Genomic DNA, 17752 nt, shown 5'->3' with positions numbered 1-17752 from the left:
TCAAATCTAAACATGCATTTTGGAGGGGAAAAACCCCATATTTAAGCCGCAGTACCAACAGTGGAATATTATTCAGCCTTCCACAAACAGTGAGGGGCCGACACCTGCTACAATACAGAGAAACCCAAGGGAAAGAATCTGGACACAAAGGTCATGGAGGATCTGATCTCCATCCTATGAAATGTTCATAACAGGCAAATCCAAAGAGACCAAAAGTAAACCCAAGGATGCCAGAGGATGGGGCAGAGGGGACTAGGAGTGACTTTTTTTTTTTTTTTTAAGATTTATTTATTTATTTGACAGGCAGAGTTACAGAGAGGCAGAAGCAGAGAGAGAGAGAGGGAGAGGTCTTCCATTCATTGGTCCACTCCCCAGATGGCCACAATGGCCATAGCTGAGTAGACCTGAAGCCAGGAGTCAGAAGCCTCCCCTAGGTCTCCTACGCGGGTGCAGGGGCCCAAGGACTTGGGCCATCCTCCACTGCCCTCCCAGGCCATAGCAGAGAACTGGAATGGAAGTGGAGCAACCAGGATTTGAACTGGTGCCCACATGGAATGCCAGCACTGCAAGGAGCGGCTTCACCCACTACGCCACAACACCGGCCCCTAAGAGTGACTTCTATAAGGGTGGAGGTTCCTTTGAAGAAACAGAAAAGTTCCAGATTTCTATAATAGTAGTGGTTGCACAACAATGAATAGGTTTAAAAAATCACTGAACCATACACCTTTACATGGTGAATTTTGTTATGTAATCTAAACTCTATTTTTTTTTTTTAAATAAAAAGTGAACTATTTGCTACAAGGTTATTTTTCTCTTTGGAAATCAAATATCAAAATCATTCTCACATCCTGACTGAGAGTGTTCTGGACGGCCCAGGAAATGTGGCTGTGGGGGGCTGTGCGCCATGGGGTGGAATCAGCCTTTGTATAATCGCACACCTCTGCAGGCAGCCATAGCCATGGTTACAGTGAACTGCATTCTCTGCTTGACTTTCATCTGTTTTGTAAAAATCAGGTTTGGATGTAGAGCTCCACAATGCCTCGGCACAGCCACGGCCTAGGGACAGACAAGTCTGGCTTCTCCGTGTCAGGGGCCAGCAGGGCACAGCACTCCAGCTACTGGCACTGCTAGGGCAATGGATTGAAACAGCCAGTGTCCTGGCTTTAGCAGTGCAGAGGTGGGTCCTGGGCAACTCACAGCCCAGGGAGCAAAAGAGCAAAAAGATGAAAAAAGGTGACAAACTCCCTTCTGTTCAATTAGCTTCTGTTCAAGGCTCAGAATGTGGCTGGCAGATGGAAAATTCCACAATCCAGTGAAACAAAAGGGAACCAGGAAGGAGGGCACAGAAAGGGCCCCACAACCTCCCTGCTCCTTCTCTGTGATCAGGAGTTAGTTCTGACTTCCCAAAATCCCAGTGGAGTCTCAGAGGGCTGGCCCATGGCAGAGAGGCCGGGGGTCTGTGTCAGCAGCCCCCTCACCACCGGGGCCTGGCATGGGGCGGCCTGGGTGATCCTATTTGGTGAAGGGACAGCATCATCAGGAGGCAATGAGGAACTTCATGAGGAAGTTGCTTTCTGTTCAGCTATTACCCTTCGAACCCCATCAAGGAGAAAGGGCTGTGTTCAGGGATGTCCCAGCTTTTACCGCAGGCTTATGCTTTGTAACAGAGAAAGGAGACACTGAGCTCTTAGTAGGCAACAGTATCTGGGCTGGAATCAAATAAGACTGCTTAATGCCACTGTGTTTATTTTTGCTTCTTTATATTTACTACTTAAGGCAAGTGTGGCAGGGTTTCTGCTTAAAGTTGTGACATTTAAAAGCAACTGCTTAACATGTATTTATTTAAGAGGAAGACAAAGAAACAGAGACACAGAGAGAACTCTAAGCTAAGGAGTCACTCCCCAAATACCTGCAATGGCTGGGACTGGGCCAGGCCAAACCAAGGAGCCAGGAACACAATCTAAGACTCCCTCATGGATGGCAGTCTTCCAGCTACTTGAGTCACCACTGCTGCCTCCCAGGCTGTGTGCATTAATGAAGCCGGAGGGAGGAGTCAGAAGTAGAACCCAGATTCTGTGATGTAGGACACGGGTGTCCTAACCAGCATCTTAACCACTAGGCTAAAAGTGCCCCTTTACATCACTTTTAAAATAAATTGTTTTGAGGTTTGTTTTTTTTTTTTTTTTTAAGAGACTCACTCCAAAGAAACATGAAAGTATAGATAGGGTGCAGATAGGGAAAGAACCAAAGATGGGACAAGAACGACAGATATTTTGGAACTTTGCTGTCACTTTACTAACTGTAAGGCGGTAATTCTAGAACAACTCTGAAAGCTTGGTCCTGGTCTTTGTCATTCCCTTTCCATGACCATACCCTTCCTAACTTCACTGGGTCAGAATCCAGTGACTAAGAAAATGCCAAAAGAGTTGCCTGAGGACAGAAGGGGACCTTAGGAACGTAGGTGGCCTCAAGGGCAAAGGTGCTATCAGGAACCAGAAAGAGCCTGCCCGTGAGAAGCCACCATTCATACTTCGAGAACATTCCCCAAAATCCACTTTGCTGCATGTCTGAAATCATCCAGATAACAACAAGGAAAAGGACAAGCAGAGAATACGACAATAAAGTCAGCAGTAAAATTAACTCACCAATAGTAGATTCTGATCAGAGCCGAGGGCCACAGGAGAAATGAGGCTACAAATGCCAGGATTGGGATGGCCAGAGTTCCCCCCGCGATCACAAACATGTTAACCACGTCCAGATCCATCCTGCTCTTTAAGGTGGGCTGATACCTGCAGGAGCATAGACAGAGATGTCACTGAAACCCTGTCTCAGGAGACACGGTGAAGAAACAAAGATCAGAAGAAAAGTGAAGAACCCAGAAAGAAAAAGACCAGGAGGAAACAACAGCAGGCATGTACTTAAAAACAAACAAACAAACAAAAACTAGTAAGGGTCAGTGTTGAGGCATAGTGGATTTAGCTGCTACTTGTAAAGCCATCATTACATACTGGAGTGCCGATCTGAGTCTCGGATTCTCTGCCTTTTTTTTTTTTTTTTTTTTTTAAGATTTATTTATTTATTTGAAAGGCAGAGCTACAAAGAGGCAGAGGTAGAGAGAGAGAGAAAGGGAAGGCTTCCATCTGCTGGTTCACTCCCCAAAATGGCTGCAACAGCCAGAGCTGGAGTCTTGAGCCTCTTCCTGGCTCCAAAGCCAGGAGCCAGGAGCCTTGAACCTCTTCCAGGTCTCCCATGCAGGTGCAGGGGCCCAAAGACTTGGGCCATCTTCTTGGCTTTCCCAGGCCATTGCAGAGAGCTGGATCGGAAGGGGCGCAGTCAGGACTCGAACTGGCACTCATATGGGATGCTGGTCCTGTAGGCGGTGGCTTTTACCTTCTACACCATAGTGCCAGCACCCGGATTCTCTGCTTCTGATTCAATTTCCTGCTAATGTGCCTGGGAAGGCAACAGATGATGGCCCAAGTACTTAGGCCCCTGCGAACCATGTGAGAAACCGTGATGGAGTTCCTGGCTTTGGCCTGGCCCAGCCCTGACTGTTGCAGTCATTTGGGGAGTGAAATGGTAGAGAGAAGATCTCCTTCTTTCTCCCTCTCTGCCTTTCAGATAAATAAATAAATAAATCTAAAAAAAAAAAAAAAAAAGGAAGGAAGGAAAGAAAGGAAGAAAGAAAAGGTAGACAGGACAACTAAATGTAACAAGGAATCCTTGAACAAGTCCTAGATCAAAAACAACAGGGGCCAGCACTGTGGCAAGTTGGGTTAAAGCCCTGGCCTGCAATGCTGGTATCCCATATGGGTACCAATTAGAGTCCCACTTGCTTCACTTCCGATCCAGCTCTCTGCTAATGTGCCTGGGAAAGCAGTGGAGGATGGCCCAAGTCCTTGGGCCCTTGCACCCACATGGGAAACCTGGGAGAAAAGCTCCTGGCTTCTAGCTTTGGATTGGCACAGCTCTGGTCATTGCAACCATTTGGGGAGTGAACTAGTGGATGGAAGATCTCTCTCTCTCTCTCTCTCTCTCTCTCTCTGCATCTCTGTAACTCTGCCTTTCAGATAAATAAAATAAAATCTTAAAATAGCAACAATCAAAACTATAAGAAACACTGTTGGGACAATAAAAGTAATCTAATTAAGGACTGTGTATTAGGTAACATTGTTTCAGTGATGCAATCCTGTTAATTTATAGATTTATTTGAAAGCAGTCACAGAGACAAGGGGAAAAAAACGAGAAGAAAAGGTATCTCCCACTCGCCAGTTCATTCCTCAAATGCCTACAACAGGTGAGGCTGGGCCAGGCTGAAGCCAGGAGCCGAGAACTCCATCTGGGTCTCCCATGTGGGTGGCAGGGACCCAGATACTCGGGCCTTCTCAGGAGCATTAGCAGGAAGCCAGATCAGATGTGGAGGAGCTTAGCCCGCTACACCACAGCACCCATCCAACCAATACGTTTTTCAATGTTATATCATAAGGGCACAGCAAGACCTCACAACCACAGAGCACAAGAGCTGGCAAGCATTTTCTGTAAGGGCTAGAAGACAGGTATGTCAGCATGAGGGCCACAGAGTCAACGTCACAGCTAGTCTGGCTGGCCCTGCAGTGAGACAGCAGCCACAGAGGACACGTAATGAATGGGCATCACTGTGTTCCCCGTAACACTGTGCTATAAAAACAGGCTGTACTGAATTTGGCTGTGATTTGCCTGCACTTGATCTAGCACATCAGCCCTGTCAAACAGGTGAGGTGGGTGCTTTATTGCATTTTATAGCTTTAAGAAACTGAGGCTGAGAGAGGTTAAGGAACTTGACCAAGGTCACGGAGCTGTAGAGTCGTGATTACAAAACACTCCCTTTGCATCGAGCTCTGCTTCATCTAATCTTGCTTCCAGAGGGTGTTCTGCAGTCTTTGCTAACAGATTCCTAATTTCTCCATGAAGATGGCAGCTCTCCATTTTTCCCAGAGATTCGGCTAAGCAAGGCCCTCACAGTCTAGAGGGGCAGCCAGACATGTACAAAGGTGTATCACAGGCTTCTTTGCAGTTACACACGTGCAACTGGGTGGGTCCAGAGTCTGCAGTGACGAAAGCCACCTCTGTCCAAGGGGCATAGTCCATAGTCTGTTCCCGACTCAATGTCCCTCTTAGCTTCTTAGTCACTGTAGGCCGTTCTCCCAGCCCACTTACATCATTGGCTTGTTTCTCTTTTTAGAACCAGAGGCCTTTGAGGGCAAGGACACTCATTGGCTTTCTTTCTCAGTGCCCAGTACAGCACAGCATGCAAATAAGGGATAATGAATTAATGGAAAGCAAAGTTACAAAATGGGCTCAGTCCTGTTTTGTTTGTTTTAGAGGCTCTAAGAGAACTGACCTTTTTCTTCTTTCAGTAATTACAAAATTCCCCAGAGGAGTCACATATGAAAATACCATACTGGGGCTGGCATTGTGACACAGTGGGTTAAGTCACTGCCTACAACACTGGCATCCCATATAGTTGCTGGTTCTAGTCCCAGCTGCTCCACTTCCAGTCCAGCTCTCTGCTAACGTGCCTAGAAAAGCAGCAGAAGATGGCCCAAGTGCTTGGGCCTCTGCACCCACGTGGGAGACCCAGAAGAAGAAGCTCCTGGCTCTTGGCTCCTGGTTTGTGCATGGCTAAGTCCTGGTCCATGTGGCCATCTGGAGAGTGAACAACCAGCAGATGGAAGCACATTCTCTCTCTCTCTCTCTCTCTCTCTCTCTCTCTCTCTGCCTCTTCCTCTTTCTCTGTAACTCTATCTTTCAAATACATAAGTAAACCTTAACAACAACAACAAAAAAAATACCCTGTTAAAGGGCCTCACCATCAAGGAGAAAGCGAATTCATCAGGGTGAAGGGAATCTGCACAAATCTGAACACAGTGGATTGCAAATGAGTTGATGAACACAAGACCTGTCATTTCCAGAAGACTACTCTGTATTACACAAAGTCCTTCGAAACTGCTGAGGGCCACCATGAGCTCTGATCCCTGAACTGCAGGGAGCTAATGGCACAGTGCTCCTTTGGCTGAGGAATCAGATCATGTTATGCCCAGAGCTAAATAAATCATAGACGCTGACACTGGGGAGGGAGCCCTGAACTAAAGGTGACCGTCACGTTCAGAGCTTGCCGTGGGTGTCACAGGCGGCATCGAGGAAGCTCTCATCCGGCCCTGTCTTCCTGACATTCTTCACTGAGGAGCTTTTGTAGAGCACGATCTATCTAGCAAGACTTGGGCTTCTTACCAGAGGGAACCCTGCACACTTCCCCTCACAAGGTCAGATGGAGCTGTAGGACTGTGGGGCTTTCTCCACCAATAAAGAGCGGGCGATTATTTCTACCTCTGCAACATCCTTCACGTGACAAAGGATTTGACCCAGCTTTGCTTTAACAGGCAGCTCCCCTGCTCTGCTGGTATTTATTTATAGAATACTCCACACACCCAGGGGGAATCTGGGGACAAAATAACTGATGCTTAAGAACCAGGAACGACCAGGGACTGAAAATCAGACAATCCACTACAGGATGTGATGTGGAGTTTCATGAACTATGCAGCTTCTTCAACAGACAGTTTGTAGGATGACTTTAGCAAGTAGGAGAACACTACACAATGCTTCTGGGAGGACACAGCATTAGGTGGCATTGACACAAGACCTTCAGAAAAATCATCTCTTTCTGGTTCTTTTACAGTCCTGTATAGGTCAAAGAAATTCTCCGTATGGTGCTGTTAACCAGCTCTCTAATACCTGTGCTCCCTGCAGTTACCCAGCTAGTTAACAACATCACTTCTTTTTATTATGGATTACTTTCAATGTATAGTAGAGATGTAAATTAGTTTTAAAAATAAATTTAGGGGGCCGGCGCCGCGGCTCAATAGGCTAATCCTCTGCCTGAGGTGCCAGAACACCAGGTTCTAGTCCCGGTCGGGGCGCCGGATTCTGTCCCAGTTGCTCCTCTTCCAGTCCAGCTCTCTGCTGTGGCCCGGGAGTGCAATGGAGGATGGCCCAAGTCCTTGGCCCTGCACCTACATGGGAGACCAGGAGAAGCACCTGGCTCCTGACTTCGAATCAGCGTGGTGTGCCGGCCGCAGCGGCCACTGGGGAGTGAACCAACGGAAAAGGAAGACCTTTCTCTCTGTGTGTCTCTCTCTCTCACTGTCCACTATGCCTGTCAAAAAATTAAATTAAATTAAATAAATTTAGGGGCCGGCACTGTGGCACAGCAGGCTAACGCCCTGGCCTGAAGTGCCGACATCCATATAGGCGCCGGTTCTAGTCCTGGCTGTCGCTCTTCCGATCCAGCTCTCTGCTATGGCCTAGGAAAGCAGTAGAAGATGGCCCATGTCCTTGGGCCCCTGTGCCCACGTGGGGGACCCAGAAGAAGCTCCTGGCTCCTGGCTTTGGATCAGCACAGCTCCGACTGCTTCAGCCATCTGGGGAGTGAACCATCGGACGGCAGACCTCTCTCTCTCTCTGCCTCTCCTCTCTGTGTAACTCTGACTTTCAAATAAATAAATCTTTAAAAATAAATAAATAAAAAATAAAAATAAATTTAGGTATAGAGGAGTCAATTTAGAGAAAAATATGAAGTAGGTGATCCACATGTGGTGGAAACAGTGAGGGTGGCAGATTCCTGGATTAGACAGCCCCAGGCTGAGGTTGGGCCACTCCAGCTGGCTCTCTTCTACCTGGCTGTTTCATCGGCTGAAAGACCTTGGTTTCCTCACCTGTTAATCCAGAAAGCTCTCACTTCTGTTCCTCCCTACTCCAGTGCCTTGGGCATTCTGGGAATTACACCAGGCAACTCAAGACTAGTATTTGCCTTGCCCTCACGTAACTCTTGTTCCCTTGCAAGATATTCCCAGAACCTAAAACAGTACCTGACAAAGATGTGGCACTTGGTAATATCTAACATCTGATTAAGTAAAATGAAAATAAAAACATTCATTTTCAAACCTGTGCTACATAGGGAGGTACCCTAAGGTTACAGATGATGGTGTGAAGTGAGGTGATGAGGGCGACACCTCACAGACCCCATAACTCTGGTCTCCTCTGCCACCTGTTAACACCCAGGTTGGGCATCCAGGGCCTTCTCTGAACACGAGAGCAAATATCAATGGAATAAGGGATCAGTCTGTGGTTAAAGGTAAACATTACATCAGGGAAATCAAGTTTAGTCTGGGATTGGAAGTAGAACACAACATTTCACAATTCCAATGTTCTCATTGATTTTGAAAACCTAGGATACTGGCTTCCAATGCATTGATCTTCAGGATATAAAGCCAACTCCAAGAATAAACAGAATGTAAAACACTTTCACAGAATCTTGCCTTTCTCTAGGTGTCTGCTTATAGTTCATCAATTTTTTTTTTAAGATTTTATTTATTTTTTGACAAGTAGAGTTACAGACAGTGAGAGAGAGACAGAGAGAGGTCTTTCTTCTGTTGGTTCACTCCCCAAATGGCTGCAACAGCTGGAGCTGTGCCAATCCGAAGTCAGGAGCCAGGTGTTTCCTCCTGGTCTCCCATGCAGGTGTAGGAGCCCAAGCAGTTGGGCCATCTTCTACTGCTTTCCCATGCCACAGCAGAGAGCTGGATTGGAAGAGGAGCAACCGGGACTAGAACCGGCGCCCATATGGGATGCCAGCGCCGCAGGCGGAGGATTAACCCAGTGCGCCACAGCACCGGCTCCCAGTACATCAATTTTTTTTTAAAAGATTTATTTATTTATTTGAAAGGCAGAGTTACAGAGAGTGAGAGAAGGAGAGGCAGATTTTCCACCTGCTGGTTCATTCCCAAAATGGCCACAACAGAGTTTCTTATGGGTCTCCAAAATGGGTGGCAGGGGTCCAAGGACTGGGTCCATGTTCCACTGCTTTCCCAGCCACATTAGCAGGGAGCTGGATCAGAAGTGGAGCAGCTGGGACTCGAATTGGCACCCATATGCGATGCCGGCATTGTAGGCAGTGGCTTACCCCACTGTGCCACAGCACATCAAATTTGACAAACTAAAGTCCTGTACCTCCAATAATGACTGTCCAACTGAAGCAGCAGTAATAATAATTGACCATGATGACCACCACCACAGCCCAAGAAGGTATGACAGCAATGGACTCTATCTGCTCAGTAACCAGTCTTCACTAGGCCTGCTATTGGTGGTTCCTATGTATCCTTCCATTTTATCTCTCATGACATTTGGCAACATATCCTCCCTTTTAAAGATGGAAAAAAACTGAAGTTTACATTAGTCAATAAGAGCCCTCAAGATCACCAGATGGGTAAGTGGCATGAGTGGAATTTCATCCCAATCCTGTTTATTCCCGAGTGCAGGCTACCTTTGTCTTACCCCGCTGCCTTCCGTAGCAGATATCCACTGTGCATCAGCTTTACACAGGCATAGAGTTCAATGTCCCCAGAGACAGTCTTTGTCCTTCTTCAGAACTGTTTAACAGCAATCACATGGTAACAACTTTACAAGCTGCCAGCTGGTTTATTACCTTATTCCTGTTGGTGTGTCTTTAACATCACCAATGCAACTTCTAATTTCTTTTCTCTAATTTTGCATTAGCAAAATTCTTTCCACAATGTTTTCCACTAGAAAAACACTATGTTCTTGCATAATACCCCAGCTGTTGCACAGTGTTGCACATTCCCACAGTGATCTCTGAAACCAGGTTCCTGTAACAAGATTCCTCCAAACCATCACTAACAACCAACAGCTAAAAAAGACACCAAGAAGTCAAGTTTCTCTTGGGTGAAAACCCCAGGATTGATGAGAGAGAATAATTTGAAAAACAGTCCGGTCTATTTGCTTGTCATATTCATCTTCTCTACCAGGAAGAAAACTGCTGAAATTCCCAAGCCACCAGTTTAACCTCGGCAAGTGTGGCAAAGCCCCCAGGATTCCTGCCCAAGAGCGCTCACCTCTGCCTTCCCGATCTTACTGCCTTCCCCTCTGGCTGAATCTATCCTCTCTCTACACTGGGCAGCTGGGGTGGCCGTGCTAGTGAGCCAAGACACAGCTGTGAGCGTGCCTGCCCAGGTTCCATGATGTTTTCTTCACTCTCTCCCCTGGATATTCCCACGATGCTCTCTTTTCGTACCTGTATCTTCCACCACTCCCTCCTCCCAGACTTGTCCAAATGCCTGCCTGACCACCTCCACAGCCCAGAGGTCCTACACTGCCTCAGACACATCACATCTCTCCCCACTTCTAACTCTGATTTCTGCTAGCAGTGTCCCCATTATCCCAGCCCCCTGGACAGCAGTGTGGCTCCTGCTCTGCCACCTGCTCACCACTCTGGTTATGCAAAGGTGCAGAAGCACCAGCACTGGAGTCAACTAAGTCTGAGTCTAAACAAGAGCTAAAATGAAAATGAAACCCAGAATCCAATTACTCACTCACACTGGCCACCTCTGAAGCACTCCACAGCCACCTGTGGCTAGGAGCTACCACACTGGACCACACCACATCAGGGGATTTTCAGCCCCGAGAGCCAGTTTGGTGCAACATTTGCTGGGAATGCTGGTTGGGAAACAAAGCTCCCATCTGTGAAGACCTTTCCATGAGCTACGGCACAGCGCCTGCAGCCTCCACCCTAGACGCATCCTCATCTCATTTCCTCTCCCTCCACAGCTGTAATGGCTGCTCTTTCACAGCCAGGAGTGCTTCTACCACCAGAAGAAATCTTGAGTCACACCAGGGGTTAGGCTGAACTGCTCTGATGTCCACCAGATAATATGTGAAACACACCACGTGCCCCAGTTCAACTGCCCAGTCCCAATCCCCACGTCTCTGCCTGTACCTCCAACGGCCAGAGCCCTGCTGCCTGCTGTCCTCCCTCTCTCTGCCCCCTGCTCGTGAAGTGCTCACATCCTGGTCGCCTCATCATCTCCCCTCGGCCTTTAGGGCTGTTTCAATTGCCACATCCCTCATGAAGGCATTGACATCCTTGGAAGCCCACGCCTTCTAGATTCCTGGCACAGTCTTTCAGAACTGTTTCCAGGAGGCTTCGGGTGGTGTGTTTCAGAGCTCTGAAAACCTTTAGGTGACCAATCCCTTCCCACCAGGCTCACTGAACCAGAGAAATCACCCACCATAGGGTGGTCCGCAGGGGAGCTGGGCAGCAGCTTACACAGGTAGGGCTGCCTTTTGGGGGCAAATTGGTGCTGTCTTAAAAACCCACATTCAGCCAGCGCCGCGGCTCAATAGGCTAATCCTCCACCTGTGGCGCCTGCACCCCGGGTCCTAGTCCCGGTCGGGGCGCCAGATTCTGTCCCGGTTGCTCCTCTTCCAGTCCAGCTCTCTGCTGTGGCCCAGGAGTGCAGTGGAGGATGGCCCCTGCACCCACATGGGAGACCAGGAGAGGTGCCTGGCTCCTGGTTTCGGATCGGTGTGGTGCGCTGGCCGCAGCATGCCAGCCACAGCAGCCATTGAGGGGTGAACCAACGGCAAAGAAAGACCTTTCTCTCTGTCTCTCTCTCACTGTCCACGTTGCCTGTCAAAAAAATAAAAATAAAAAACAAACCACATTCACTCTACCTTCTCTCCCAGCTGCTACTGGCTCTGGCAGAAGGTGAAAGTGAGGTTCAGGAATCCAAGAACTAGAATGACCCAAGGATTAACTCACATGAGGGAGTATGACTGAAGGGCTACCAGACGGCCACAGCCACACCGCTGGCTTCTGCAGCACAGTGCTCTCCTCCTTAGCACAGGCCAAGTGCAAACACCCAATGGCCTTATAGTCTGCCTCTTGCTCAGGTCACCTCCCCCAATTAGGCAAACGTGCATAAAGGGCAGGGCATCTCAGATAATGAGTCAAGACCTGGGAAGGACGGAGGGGGGTCAGAGAAGAAAGCCGGTGAGAGGTCACGCCTGCCACGAGCTGCAGGGCACAGGATGCAATCCTGGGCAACAGGTGCATTCAAGTGACACGTGGCTGTGGCAAACTTGGAGCCTCAAAGACAGACAGGAAACTCCACTCCACCTGGGCTCAGAGTTTACCTGCTTTTAGAAAGGAATGGAAGAAGGGCAGCAACCAATGGACAAAGAAGACTGCTATTGCTACTGGAGTGAACACAGGCCTTGTGCTCAGAACCAGGGCTGGGCAGAGGCAAAGAGGCAGCAGCAACAGCTCAGCAGCAGGAAAAGGAGGGGACCAGCAAGGGACATCAAACCAACAAAACCTCTGGATTGTTTCAGGTGGCTCAAAAAGTTACACATAAAACCAAGAAAATTCTAGAGAAAATCATGAGGATTCGTTTTTAAATATGCCCTCTAGAGGGCAGGTATAGGGCACAGTGCTAAGACCTCGCATGGGACGCTTGCTTTCCATACTGGGAGTGCCTCAGTTTGAATGCTGGCTGTAATCCTGATTCCAGCTTCCTGTTAATGCAGACCCTGGGAGGCAGCAGGTGAGGGCTCAGGTTAGTTGGTCCCTGTCACCCACATGGGAGACCAAGACTGAGTTCCTACCTCCCAGGCATTTGGAGAATAAACCAGTGGATGGGAGGTCTCTCTCTATCTCTCACTCTCGTTCTCAAATAAAATAAATAGATAAAAATTTTAAAAGGGCAAGGATTTGGTGCAGCTTGGGACACCAGCATGCCATATCAGAGTACCTAGTTTGAGTCCCAGCTCTACTTCCTCCTGTTGCATGGCCTGGGAGACAGAAGGTAATGGCTCAAGTACTTAGGTACCTACCATCCATGTGGGAGACCTGGATTGAGTTCTAGGCTCCCTGCTTCAGCCTGGCACAGCCACAGCTACTGCAGAATTTGAGGAGGAAGCCAGCAGATGAAAGATCTTGCTGTCTCTGTCTATATCTGTTTGTCTTTCTCGCTCTCTACCTTTGAAATAAAATGAAAATAATTTTATTTTAAAAAATCTCCATGAGAAGGCCTTTCCCTTTTCTTCTTTTTTAAATTAATTTCAAAAAAAGTACAGAGAGAAAGGGAGAGACAGAGTGAAAGAAGCAGAGAGAGTGAGAGAGTGAGAGAGTGAGAGAGAGAGAGAGAGAGATCTTCCATCCACTGATTCACTCCCCAGATGGCCACCATGGCCAGCACTGGGCCAGGCTGAAGCCAGGAGCTTCTTCTGTGTCTCTCACCAGGGTGGCAGGGGCCTAAACACTTGGTCATCCACCAGTGTTTTTTCCCAGGCCATTAGTAGGGAGCTGGAGCAGAGTGGAGCAGCCAGTACACAAACCTGTACCTGTATGGGATGCCAGCATTGCAGGCAGGAGCTTTACCTTCTATGCCACAACACTGGTTGCCATGGGAAGGCCTTTGAAACTAAGATATAAAAACCAGAAGTCATAATCAAAAGAATTAAGTTGATTGCATAAAATTGTTTCTCAATGTCTACTTGTAAAGAACAATAAACAGAAAACCCTATCAGAGGCAATAGACTAATTTCCTTAATGTATAAGGGTTCCTGCAAATCAAGAACAGAATCAATAGAAAAATGAGCAAATGATCTGAAGAGATAATTTGCCAGAAAGGAAATCCACATGACCCTTAAATGTATAAAAAGATGCTCAATCTCATTTACGACAAGAGACAACCAAACTAAATCTACAGAGCAATGGCGACTCTCCCTTATCATAGCGGCAACACATAAAATGTTTAATAACAGACCGTGAGGCTCAAGCTGTGGAGACACAGATGCTCTCATAGAAGGCATCCATTTACTTCCCCATCAACAGTCTCCATGGGTGGCGATTTGACAAATCTGTGCCAATGCAAATACACTCACCCTTGACCCTACAATCTTCTTTTCTTCTTCTAGAAGTTTACTAATGTGTAAACCTGGGCCAATGTGAAAATATAGTTACACAAAGCTATTTATTACAGTATTGCTCATACTGTGATATAACACTGGAAATAATTCACATGCCTGCTTCTGTGGAACAGGGAATGTAAATGTTAGCAAAGTGTTACCAAGGAGTATTATGCATGACCATCAAACACAAATTAAAATTAAACGCTGGCCGGCGCCGTGGCTTAACAGGCTAATCCTCCACCTTGAGGCACCGGCACACCGGGTTCTAGTCCTGGTTGGGGCACTGGATTCTATCCCGGTTGCCCCTCTTCCAGGCCAGCTCTCTGCTATGGCCTGGGAGGGCAGTGGAGGATGGCCCAAGTGCTTGGGCCCTGCACCCACATGGGAGACCAGGAGAAGCACCTGGCTCCTGGCTTCGGATCAGCGCGATATGCTGGCCGCAGCGGCCATTGGAGGGTGAACCAACGGCAAAAAGGAAGACCTTTCTCTCTGTCTCTCTCTCTCTCACTATCCACTCTGCCTGTCAAAAAAAAAAAAAAAAAAAAAAAAATTAAACGTAAGCCATCACAGTAATGAGGTAGTCCTATTTGTTCCTATGAATAATGACCTCTGATGTACCTAATGAACTCAAAAATATAAGGAATAGAAGAAAGTAGATACAATAGCACTTTATGAATTTAAAAAAGAATGCAGGTGGACACTGTGGTTAAGCTACAACTTGGGAGGCACAAATCACACACAGGAGTACCTGGTTCAAGTCCAGGCTACTCTAAGCTTCCGATCCAGCTTCCTGCTGATGTACCTGGGAGGCAATGTGTAATAGCCCAAGGACCTGGGTTCCTGTTACCTATAATGGGAGATCTGGATGGAATTCTTGGCTCTGGCTTCAACCTGGCCAAGCCATGGGTGTTACAAGCAGATCAGGAATGAACCACTGAATGGGAAATCTTTCTCTCCCTGTCACTCTGCCTTTTTAAAACAGAGAGGCAGAGAAAGAGAGAGTGTCTGAGTGAGAATAAGGGCAAGAGTTTGACATCGTAGTTAAGACACAGCTTGGTATCTCACACATGCTTGGTTCAAGTCCTGGCTCTGCTCCTGATTTCAGCTTCCTGTTAATGTTTGCCCTGGGAAGCAGCTGGCGACAGCTCAAGTATTTGATCACTGCTACTCATATAGGAGACCAAGACTGAGTTCTGGGCTCCTGGCTTTGACCTGGTCCAGCCCTGGCTATTGCAGGCATTTGGGAAGTGAACAAGATTTCTCTGTATTTATGTCTCTCTAACAACTTTTTAAAGAGAGACAGGGAGAATGTATGTATGGTGCATATATATGTGTGAAATATTTACAGATGGACACCCAAGGAACTGCTAATAATGAGTGGCACTGGGAAGGAACTGAGGGTGGGGGCAGTGATGAGAACAAGATTTGTCACTGACATATTTGTACACCTCTGGTTTGCCACCACGTGCATGTACAATTTTTTTTTTCTATTTAATTAAAAAATACACTAAAGCAGGCTGGCAGTGTGGCACCCTGGGTTAAGCTGCAGCCTGAGATGTCAGCATCCCTTATGAGCACCAGTTTGGTCCCAGCTGCTCCACTTCTGATCAAGCTCCCTGCTAATGCACCTGGGAAAGCAGAAGAAGATGGGTTCCTGACACCCTTGAAGATACCCAAATGAAGCTCCTGGCTCCTGGATTTGGCCTGGCCCAGCTCTGGCCATTAAAGCCATAAGGGGAGTGAAGCAGCAGACAGAAGATTCATTTTCTCTCTCTCCTCTCTCTGTAACTCCACCTTTTGAATAAATAAACTTTTAAAAAAATACACTACAAACTCCTCAAATTAAAGTTGATCCTGTAATGTTCAATGCAGTAGCGATCAGTAACATGTAATTGTTTATGTTTAAATGAATTAAAGTCAAGTAAAATTTAAAAAGAAAAATTCAGTTCCTTAACTTCACTGGCCACATTTCAAGTACTCAGCTTGTGGCCACCATATTGGAGAACAAAACTATAGAACATCTTTAAGATCACAACCTGTCTGGCCAATCCTGGATTCTGTACAAGTGTCAAAGGCCCATTACAGACAGCAGTCATTGTTTCATAAATGCTGTTAGGATGAAGGTCGGTCCCTTCCTTTATGTATCTCGGAGGGCTGGCAGCCCTCTAAGTTGTCATTCAAAGATCGGGGGAACCCCTGTCCATGTAACTACCCAAAGGTTAAGTCTGCTTGGCAGGAACTTCAGCCCTTAAAGCTCAAAGTCCAGCAGGCTAAGATAGAAGACGATAAGAAATTTGTACCCTGGAATCCAGGACTGTCCACCCATAAACCATTCATTCTTACTGGGGGCCTGCCCTGTCCTGCTTTGCACCAAAGCACTAGCAACTGGCAAGTTCTCCACAGGGGACCTGCTCAAAAACCAGCTCAGCCCATCCCCCTCCCTGCCTCTGCCACTTGGGTAGCAGCACGGCAGGCAGCCAGGCTGTGGCTGTGGGTAGAGGATCAGAGAGAACCAGAAAGTCCTGCTACCCAATCCTCTGAAGAAGTGACAGCAGGAGGAGGGAAAAGCCGGGCAGATCAATCAACACCTCAGCTGGAAGGCAGGAGACCTGGCTATCCCACAGCCCAGCTTCGAACAAGTAGCAAGACAATGAAACCCAGAACCCATGCTCTGACCTGGCCCAGCACCAGAATGCTGGGTTGAGATGTGGGCTGTGGTAGCTTAAAATAATCACCTGCTTGAAATCATGTTTAAAGCCGGACAACCCTACAAACTAATCTCTTGCTGGATAAAACAGGAGTTAAAAGTCACTTGCCCCTTCACCTACAAGGACCCCAAAGTTTTCAGGCTCTCAGGAAGCACCCAAGTTTTATTCCAACACTTCTATGAATTGCTGTGAGTACATGCCTTGTCAACAGCCAAGGTCACTCCTTAAAGACAAAGTGCTGGAAAAAGCATCATGAAAGTGACTGTTTTCCACATGACCGATATGAATTAAAATAGCCCTAGATATGCATAAGCTACTGCAGAGGCCCAAAACAGAACCTCAGCCCCCCAAAATATTCCCCCACTGTCCAAATAAAATGGAAAGCAAGGAAGGACAAGCACTTGGCAAAGCACTGAAGATACAGCTTAGGACACCTGCTTCCCAAATTGGAGTGCCTGGGTTCAAGTCCCAGTTTCTCTTCCAATTCCAGTTTACTGCTAATGCAAACCCTGGGACACAGCAAGCAATAGCTCAAGTATCTGGGTTCCTGCCACCCACATGGGAGACTTGGACTGAGTTCTGGGCTCCTGGCTTTGGCCTTGCCCAGCCTTGGCTGTCATAGGCATCTAGGAGTAAACCACCAGACAGAATAAATCTGTCTCTCTGCCTTTCAAATAAATATATCTTATTTATTAAATATATATTTGTAAATATATATTTACATGTACTTTTTAAAAAGATACATTTATAATATAAAAATATAAATCTTATTTATTACATATATATTTATATGTACTTTTTTTAAAGATTTATTTTATTTATTTGAAAGAGTTACAGAGAGAGGTAGAGACAGAAAGCAAGGTCTTCCATCAGCTGGTTCATTCCCCAGATGGCTGCAACGGCCAGAGCTGCATTGATCCGAAGCCAAGAGCCAGGAGCTTCTTGCGGGTCTCCCATGTGGGTGCAGCCAGCTTTCTCAGCCATAGCAGAGAGCTGGATCAGAAGAGGAGCAGCTGGGACCAGAAACGGTACCCATATGGGATGCTGGCACTTCAGACCAGGACTTTAACCCACTGTGCCACAGTGCCGGCCCCTATTTATACTATTTAATACATACAAATATATATATATATATGAAAAGCAAGAAAGCAACATTATTGTTTCTAGATCTTTAACTAATTAATTTGAAAGTCAGAGAGACAGAGTGACAGAGACAGAAATCATCTATCTTCTGATCC

General features: G+C 47.0%; 1 protein-coding gene across 7 annotated transcripts in view; it reads right to left on the bottom strand.

Annotated features, from left to right (window-relative positions):
* Positions 1–17752, bottom strand: part of ABHD6 (abhydrolase domain containing 6, acylglycerol lipase) — a 102413-nt gene that overhangs the window by 32620 nt on the left and 52041 nt on the right. For 5 of the 7 annotated variants that reach the window (XM_062201164.1, XM_062201163.1, XM_062201161.1 and 2 more), the window contains one exon: positions 2646–2789. In XM_062201164.1, the coding sequence (XP_062057148.1) occupies positions 2646–2764 (119 nt within the window). In that variant the 5' untranslated portion in view covers positions 2765–2789. The other 2 variants (XM_062201160.1, XM_062201166.1) reach the window with 2 other exon arrangements.

This window comes from Lepus europaeus, chromosome 9 (assembly GCF_033115175.1).
Source record: "Lepus europaeus isolate LE1 chromosome 9, mLepTim1.pri, whole genome shotgun sequence".
Lineage (NCBI taxonomy): Eukaryota > Metazoa > Chordata > Mammalia > Lagomorpha > Leporidae > Lepus > Lepus europaeus.
Note: the sequence above shows the minus strand (reverse complement) of the source record. Positions and strands in the feature narration are given on the sequence as shown.